At 45.6% G+C, this 9,139-nt stretch overlaps 1 protein-coding gene across 1 annotated transcript; it reads left to right on the top strand.

Annotated features, from left to right (window-relative positions):
• The first annotated feature begins 256 nt into the window (after window positions 1-256).
• Window positions 257-8,123, top strand: LOC144279795 (immunoglobulin gamma-1 heavy chain-like). Its single transcript, XM_077841451.1, has 6 exons — window positions 257-333; window positions 1,071-1,412; window positions 5,639-5,950; window positions 7,128-7,241; window positions 7,329-7,378; window positions 7,881-8,123. Exons 1-6 carry the CDS (start codon window positions 291-293, stop codon window positions 7,926-7,928), a joined length of 909 nt encoding a protein of 302 aa, XP_077697577.1. The 5' UTR covers window positions 257-290; the 3' UTR covers window positions 7,929-8,123.
• The last annotated feature ends 1,016 nt before the right edge of the window (window positions 8,124-9,139 follow it).

Genomic DNA, 9,139 nt, shown 5'->3' with positions numbered 1-9,139 from the left:
TATTCCATCTGTGAGACACAACATGCTATTACCCAGTCTGAGCCTTTTAGAGGCAAAGAAATTTTTTCCCCTCAGCTTTGCTCTGCTGGCACTAAGAGTAAGGTTTTGAGTAGGGTTATCGATATCTTTTGGCCCTCTTCTTTTGTCATGCATGTTCCCCCACGATCTTTAAGAGGAAACAGAACATTTTCCTCCCCACGTGATAAAGTCTTTTATCAAGAGATCCATTAGCTGACAGGCGTCTGTCTCTCACACTGCATCATCTATTCATTACTGAAGAAAGGCACAAGATGTCCCATCAGATAGTTGGGGTGATTCTAGTCTGTCTGCATAGTAAGTATTTTAGCTTGATTAATTTCGTTCTTATTTTCCAACATGTTAAAAACAATTAACTTTCTGTAGAAGGACCTTCTGCAATTCCAAAAGGTGCTAATATCAACCTGGTGAGAGAAAAATTCACCTCTTTTTGTCCATCAATTGAAATCTTAAGAGAGGTGATGAAATATTTTATATTAAAACAACCTGAATGCCAGAGACAAACACCTTGAAAATAGTTTCTGGTTAGTATTCTGAATTAAGGTTCAAAATCTACTTTTCCTTCATGCTGATGCATTACGTAGGGGCTGATGTATGTTTCTATAGATCAAAAAGAATTTGACATACAAGTTGCTAACTTCTTAGAGGGACAAGTGGCGTTCAGCCACCCGAGATTGAGCAATAACAGGTAAGTTAATAAAAGACTCTCCCATGTACAATTTAGTAAAAAGTTTGCTACCATTGATTTGGGTAAACTCGAGTGGGAATGTGTAGCCTGGTAATTAGGACAGGGAACTAGAAGTCTGTACCTCTTGGTTCTAAACTCTGATGTTGTTCTTACATTACATTAACTCCCGCACAGGCTACATGAATCCTAACAAAAAAATTGGCTAGAAATAGAGAAAAATTATAACGAATCTTTAACAAAGTACATTTTGTTATTCTTCGATCACCTGCTCTGTATAGTGTGTTGCAAAAGCCGAACCTTTTCCAGTGCTCACTGTATTAACACACTCCTTTCTTCCCCTGTATAGTGACTGCCTCAGAAGAAGAGATACAAATTCTGCAAAGCCCAGCACAGGAGAGGCTGACCCCTGGACAGACTGCACAGCTGGACTGTAACCCTTCAAAAAAAGAATGGAGCGTTGTGTGGTACAAAGAACAGCAGAGTGGAAGTTTACAATGGATTTACCAGAGTTCTCAGTTTGCAACTTCAAATGGAAAATACTCGAGTAAAGTGGACATGACGGCAAATAAGTTCTCTCTTAATATCAATAATGTACAAAGAAATGACTCGGGGGTTTATTACTGCGGCCTCTCTGCTTCTGTGTATGTACAGCCCAACTTCGGGAATGGGACCAGACTAATTGTCACAGGTGAGTTTCCAATGGGTCAAAATAATGATATCGCAATGCTAGCAGGTGCTGTGAAAAACTCATCTTCTTTTTTTTTAAGGTTGTAACTGATCACCATTTCAGCGTTAAGACTTGTGTATTTGTGGAAAAAGGCAGCACAGTTCAGGCAGTAACCCAGGACATGCGGGAGGGAATTAGGGGACATGGCATAGGAAATTAGGAGAGCTGGGCTCTGTTCCTGAATCACTGGGCACTTAGGGTGAAATTTTCAGAAGGCCCCAGGAGCCAACAGCTCTCATTTAGGTGCATAAATAAATGGCCACATTTTTAAAATGCTCCAACCAAAAATCAGCTTTTGAAAATCTGGAATAGTTTGGAAAATCTGGCCTTTAATTTTTGTGCATCTCATATTCCTCATCTCTATAATGGGGATAATGACTGTCCTGTATGAAAGCACTTTGAGATCGATGCATGAAAAGCACCGTGTCTGTGCTAGGTGTTATTATTTCCCTGCCTTCTAGTTGGTATGTTACATTAGGAATCAGATTAGATAGTCACACTTTCTGATGTTTCCTACTGCAACTGCCTGAGTCTAGGATGTGGGGTATGTTCCACCTGCCCTGCTAACCTTATACGACTTTAATATTACTCAAGTTCTTTTCCAGGCATCCACCAACCTTCATTAAATGACTCCATTCATGTGTTCATACAGGGGAACATTCAATGTCTCAAGCAGCACAGTATGAACTGCACATCATTCAATGGTTTCAGAGTAGCAGCCGTGTTAGTCTGTATTCGCAAAAAGAACAGGAGGACTTGCGGCACCTTAGAGACTAACACATTTATTTGAGCATAAGCTTTCGTGAGCTACAGCTCACTTCGTCGGATGCATGTGGTGGAAAATACAGTGGGGAGATTTATATACATAGAGAACATGAAACAAAGGGTGTTACCATACACACTGTAACGAGAGTGATCACTTAAGGTGAGCTATTACCAGCAGGAGAGCCGGGGGAGGGGGCGGGAGTGGGGGGAACCTTTTGTAGTGATAATCAAGGTGGGCCATTTCCAGCAGTTGACAAAAAGAAAAGGAGTACTTGTGGCACCTTAGAGACTAACCAATTTATTTGAGCATAAGCTTTCGTGAGCTACAGCTCACTTCATCGGATGCATACTGTGGAAAGTGTAGAAGATCTTTTTATATACACACAAAGCATGAAAAAATACCTCCTCCCACCCCACTCTCCTGCTGGTAATAGCTCATCTAAAGTGATCACTCTCCTTACAATGTGTATGATAATCAAGGTGGGCCATTTCCAGCACAAATCCAGGTTTTCTCACCCCCCGCCCCCCACACAAACCCACTCTCCTGCTGGTAATAGCTTATCTAAAGTGACCACTCTCCTCACAGTGTGTATGATAATCAAGGTGGGCCATTTCCAGCACAAATCCAGGGTTTAACAAGAACGTCGGGAGGGGGGTAGGAAAAAACAAGGGGAAATAGGTTACCTTGCTTAATGACTTAGCCACTCCCAGTCTCTATTCAAGCCTAAGTTAATTGTATCCAATTTGCAAATGAATTCCAATTCAACAGTTTCTCGCTGGAGTCTGAATTTGAAGTTTTTTTGTTGTAATATAGCAACTTTCATGTCTGTAATCGCGTGACCAGAGAGATTGAAGTGTTCTCCGACTGGTTTATGAATGTTATAATTCTTGACATCTGATTTGTGTCCATTTATTCTTTTACGTAGACACTGTCCAGTTTGATCAATGCACATGGCAGAGGGGCATTGCTGGCACATGATGGCATATATCACATTGGTGGATGTGCAGGTGAACGAGCCTCTGATAGTGTGGCTGATGTTATTAGGCCCTGTGATGGTCCCCTGAATAGATATGTGGGCACAGTTGGCAACGGGCTTTGTTGCAAGGATAAGTTCCTGGGTTAGTGGTTCTGTTGTGTGGTATGTGGTTGCTGGTGAGTATTTGCTTCAGGTTGCGGGGCTGTCTGTAGGCAAGGACTGGCCTGTCTCCCAAGATTTGTGAGAGTGTTGGGTCATCCTTCAGGATAGGTTGTAGTTCCTTAATAATGCGTTGGAGGGGTTTTAGTTGGGGGCTGAAGGTGACGGCTAGTGGCGTTCTGTTATTTTCTTTGTTAGGCCTGTAGTAGGTGACTTCTGGGAACTCTTCTGGCTCTATCAATCTGTTTCTTCACTTCCGCAGGTGGGTATTGTAGTTGTAAGAATGCTTGATAGAGATCTTGTAGGTGTTTGTCTCTGTCTGAGGGGTTGGAGCAAATGCGCTTGTATTGCAGAGCTTGGCTGTAGACAATGGATCGTGTGGTGTGGTAGGGTGAAAGCTGGAGGCATGTAGGTAGGCATAGCGGTCAGTAGGTTTCTGGTATAGGGTGGTGTTTATGTGACCATCGTTTATTAGCACTGTAGTGTCCAAGAAGTGGATCTTTTGTGTGGACTGGACCAGGCTGAGGTTGATGGTGGGATGGAAATTGTTGAAATCATGGTGGAATTCCTCAAGGGCTTCTTTTCCATGGGTCCAGATGATGAAGAGGTCATCAATAGAGCGCAAGTAGAGTAGGGGTGTTAGAGGACGAGAGCTGAGGAAGCGTTGTTATAAGTCAGCCATAAAAATGTTGGCATACTGTGGGGCCATGCGGGTACCCATAGCAGTGCCGCTGATCTGAAGGTATATATTGTCCCCAAATGTAAAATAGTTATGGGTAAGGACAAAGTCACAAAGTTCAGCCACCAGGTTAGCCGTGACATTATCGGGGATAGTGTTCTTGACGGCTTGTAGTCCATCTTTGTGTGGAATGTTGGTGTAGAGGGCTTCTACATCCATAGTGGCCAGGATGGTGTTATCAGGAAGATCACCGATGGATTATAGTTTCCTCAGGAAGTCAGTGGTGTCTCGAAGGTAGCTGGGAGTGCTGTTAGCGTAGGGCCTGAGGAGGGAGTCTACATAGCCAGACAATCCTGCTGTCAGGGTGCCAATGCCTGAGTGTATATAAAAAGATCTTCTACTCTTTCCACAGTATGCATCCGATGAAGCGAGCTGTAGCTCACGAAAGCGTATGCTCAAATAAATTGGTTAGTCTCTAAGGTCCCACAAGTCCTCCTTTTCTTTTTGCGAATACAGACTAACTCGGCTGTTACTCTGAAACCTGTCATTATGCAAAGCAGTTGACAAGAACGTCTGAGGAACAATGGGGGGTGGAGGGGGGGAATAAACATGGGGAAATAGTTCCCCCCCCCCACTGTTCCTCAGACGTTCTTGTCAACCGCTGGAAATGGCCCACCTTGATTATCACTACAAAAGGTCCCTCCCCCCCCCACACCGCTCTCTTGCTGGTAATAGCTCACCTTACCTGATCACTCTCATTACAGAGTGTATGGTAACACCCATTGTGTCATGTTCTCTGTGTATATAAATCTCCCCACTGTATTTTCCAAGGAATGCATCTGATGAAGTGAGCTGTAGCTCACGAAAGCTTGTGCTCAAATAAATTTGTTAGTCTCTAAGGTGCCACAAGTTCTCCTGTTCTTTTTACATAATTCAATGTATGACTAGTGAGATCTATATATTTTTGATCACACTCTGTGCCAATATTCCAAAGAGTGCACATAAAAAGGAAGGCAAGGAATTACTTTGGGCAGTACTAGAGGCTGTTCCTCAGACTAACAGGATGAACGTAATAGAAAATTTAGCCTGACTGTTATGTCTAATTAAGAATGGTTCCTCTATCAGGCTTTGCATAACTAGATATCAAAGCACCTTGGAAAGGTGACTAAGTATCATTTCCCTAATTTTTCAGTTGGGGAAACTGAGGCACAGAGAGGGGAAGTGAACTAATCTCCAAGGTCACACAGGAAGTCAAAGACAGAGCTGGGAATAGATCTCAGGCCTCCTGACTCCCAACCTGGCGTCCTCACCACCAGACTGACCAGCTCATTCGATGTGATTTGTACGCAACCAAACATGCTGTTGGCACTCAGCAAATAATTCAGGATGGTCATATCAGGACAAACTTCCGAGTAGTGACAGATCAGGGGAATCTCCCAAGGTGGATGCTCTGGAATGTAAGACACTGATAACTGGAACACACAAAGCATTAGACATTTAAAACATCCACTGGCTGGGGCAGGGGCAGGAGCTGGGTATGGACTAGCTGAGCTACCGCTGACAGGTTCTTCCCAGTCTTTATTTTCGGTGTCTCAACTCTCTTTTAGATGCCTCCGAGCTGAGTCTTTCCATCCTGGTTCCCTCCAACCCAGAGGATGTTGAGCTTCCCCCCATCATTCCTCTACTCTGCCTGCTGTCTGATTTCACTTCTCCCCGGAGTGAAGTTCTTTGGGACACTGGTGAGGAGGCGTCTGACAGTCAGACGGATGCTGGAGCCGTAGACGGGAACGGGGTCTTTAGTGTTTGGAGCCTAACGACAATCCCTTCTGAGACGTGGAACCAGGAGACGATCTGCACTTGTACAGCCAAGGAGAACAGCACGGGGAGAAGCATCAATGCTACAGTCTCCAGGGAAACAGGTCCAGTATCCTATCATCCAGTCTAACCTGCCTACCTGGGCATTTATCCTACACCCCTAACCGTGGTATCTGGGCACCAAGAGTCAGCAACGTCTACTCCAGGCTAGAGAAATAGACAGAATCAGACAGGATGGCTCAGGTGAAGGATAACTAATGGGAGCGAGGAGAGGTTTAGGAAACCATTGAGAGGGTGCTTGAAGTATGGGGCAGTTACAGTCGCTTCCCCAATCACTCACCTTTCCCACCCCCAGCCCTTCTGAAAACCTTCATTTTTGTATGCTCGGTGGTGAGAAATGGGTTTCTGGTCAAGCAGCCCGAGCCTTCCCCTCCATGTGAGCACAGCAAGGATACAGAAGGGTCACTTGGGGTGAACCAAAGGGGAATAACTAGGGAAGGAAATCAACAAAGGGAACAGCAGGATGAATGTCAGGAATGGCTTCCTGACAGTGAGATTTAACAAGTAATGGAGCAGATGCCCAGGGGCAGGGCGGGAAGCCCCTGTAAACAGGACTGGACAAAGCACCAGTGAATATAACACAGAGAACAATCCTGCAGTGCCAAGGGGGTAGCTAGAGGGCACCCAGTGTAACAGGGTTGTCTCTATCTCTGAAATTTTTGCTGACACGGCTATGCCAGTAAAAGCCTTACTGTGGACACAGTTATACCGGGATAAAGGTGCCTTACACCAGCACAGCTTATTTCTGTTCCTGAGCCAGGAGGAGTTATGTCGGCAATGTTACAATGCAAAGCTTTTAAGTGTAGTCGAGCCCTTCACCAACCAAACAAATTCCAGATGGCACAGACGGGTGTGTCCAGCCTGCCGAATGGCCATTTAATTTCCTAACTGCCTCAGCATTTGCCAGAAACTTGTGCTGGGGTAACAAGGAACCACCTGGAATCTGACCACACAACTCTGGAGGTGCACACATCAGAGGAATTATTGGGGGTGGAAGGAAGAGAAGAGAGACAGAATACCCTGGCAGATCATTTTGCAATGCCCCTGTCCCCTGTCTTTTACACATCCCATGGCTTCAGCATACAGGAGGGCAGCATGCTACAGAGCACAGAGTAATGGGTGTGGGGCTTTGGGGAAAGGAACTCCCTTTGCCCATGATGTTATGTGGGAGGTACAGATCAGGACCCATTTGTTCTGATGGGAGTTTTCTATACTCTGCAGAGAGACAAGACGTTGGAGACTGTAGGATTGTGTTCTACGCTGGGCTGCCCTGTATTTTCATCCTTCTCCTGATCCAGCTTTTGATCTTGCTCTGGAGAAAGTGCCCCATCAGAGGTAACTCAGTCATAACTCTGACTGCTATGAACACAGCCACTCATCACACATCCCTATAACTGTCCCTTTCTCTGTTTCATCCATCAGGGAGAGCTGTGCAAAGACAGAAGGAAATACCTATGCGGCAGATCCCACAGGTAAACTGCTTTTTCAGCTTTTGGCACATCAGAAAGACACAGCCTCTTAACAACAGGGGGCTAGAACCAGTGTCCTGGCCAATGTCCGATCCTAGTGCCTACACATTTCCTCCTGAATTCTTATTTGAATTTATTCCCCTCTGCCCTCTTAGCGGAAGTGTTGTGTAGGGTTATCGGTACGGAAGAACTGCTGAGTTCCACCCCAGAGGTGGCTGCAGATCAGGGATGGAAAAATAGCTGTGTATATTTCTGTAAAGGACAACCAGATCATCTAGACTGACCTCTCATATATCACAGGCCTTTCACCGAGTTACCCTAATATTGAGTCCAATAGGCATTGCCCTTGTGTATTTTGACTATAAACTCTTTGAGTCAGGAACTGTCTCTTTCCATGTGTGTGGAGAGCCCAGCACAATGGGGACGTCTCTGTTGGGGGCGTCTAAGTGCTGCTCTAATACAAAGAATTAATATTAATATTGGCTCGTTCCTTTTTCTATTTCAGACTGAATATGCAGCTCTGACGTACAATAACAGAAATGTTCCTCGGTGACTGATGTAGTCTCATAAAAGTGGTTTATATTTTTTTAAAAGCAAGAGAAGCAAAAAGAAAGAACGAAAGAGAAAGTGAGAGAAATATGGAAAATCTCATGTTTGTAATGTGCTATGATGTGATGTGAGTTTGTTTGAAATACAACCTCTTCCACAGTCATTTCTCTTAACACATATTGTGGGTAGAGATCTCCATTCTTGCAAAAAGCCATGTCATTAGGGTTCATTAGTAATTGCCTGCAGGTTTGTGGGACATTAGATTTACATCTCATCTCAAACATGTCACTTCCTGCACCATAATGCCCTATCTCAGAGTTCACTCACCCCAGGGTGCCTCCTCCTGGCTGCTCAAGGGATTAGCTCCTTCCAGCTCTGACACCCCCTTCCACCAGCTCACTCTCACTCCAGCCCCACTCGCTCCTTTGGACTCTGCACTTTTCCTCTTCATGCCTTGGCCCTCTGGCCAGGTCACTGGGTTCCCCCCTCCCAGGGTATCAAAGTCCCACAGAACTAAATGTCTCAGGCAGTCTCCAAACCCAGTGCCCTGACTGTGCCACTTCCCCAGTGGCTGGTAGGGAAACCCAGGCCCACCCTCAACTCCTGGGTCCAGCTCATAGACCCTTAAATCAGCAGTCAAAGTCTGCAACATCCCGCCTTGCTGGGGCTTTCCTGAACGTTTTCCTCCTCTGGCTCTCACCACACCACCACCCTCCTGGGTAAACCCTTCCTTCAGGACCTGGATCCTCAGGGTTTCTCCTCTGCCTCTGAGTTTCTTCCTTTCCCTCTCTAATGCCCAGAGTGTGAGGGTACGTCTATACTGGCAAGTTTCTGCGCAACAAGTTATACCACTTTTATTAAAGCGCTGGAATTAAACCGCTGTTGTATGTCCACACTGTGTTCCTTGTGACAGTGGAGCGCATCCACATTAGCAGCTCTTGCAATGGCAACGAAAGCAGTGCATTGTGGTAGCTATCGCACTATGCAACTGGCCGCAGGGTGCTTTGGGAAGGGTTTGCAATGCCTCATGGGGCAGGCACAGCATCACATGATGCAGGTTTCCCAATCCCATTGTTCCATGGGCATCCCACTACAGTGCCAGCTGCTTTTCAGCTGAAGGGGCGGGGAGCGGGGGGCAGAGTGTGTGACAGGGAGTGTGTGTGTGTATGGGAGGAGGGGAGAGACAGTGTGTTGTGGGGCACGCAGCGTGTCAGT

This window comes from Eretmochelys imbricata, chromosome 24 (assembly GCF_965152235.1).
Source record: "Eretmochelys imbricata isolate rEreImb1 chromosome 24, rEreImb1.hap1, whole genome shotgun sequence".
Lineage (NCBI taxonomy): Eukaryota > Metazoa > Chordata > Testudines > Cheloniidae > Eretmochelys > Eretmochelys imbricata.
The sequence above is the reverse complement of the archived record's forward strand: the minus strand, read 5'-3'. Positions and strand labels throughout refer to the sequence as shown.

Excerpts from the sequence above, each read along its gene's own strand:
- LOC144279795 (XM_077841451.1), top strand. The coding sequence starts at position 291 with ATGTCCCATCAGATAGTTGGGGTGATTCTAGTCTGTCTGCATA. Across the intron at positions 5,951-7,127 it reads TACAGTCTCCAGGGAAACAG|AGAGACAAGACGTTGGAGAC; the intron begins GTCCAGTATCCT and ends TATACTCTGCAG. Across the intron at positions 7,242-7,328 it reads GAGAAAGTGCCCCATCAGAG|GGAGAGCTGTGCAAAGACAG; the intron begins GTAACTCAGTCA and ends TTCATCCATCAG.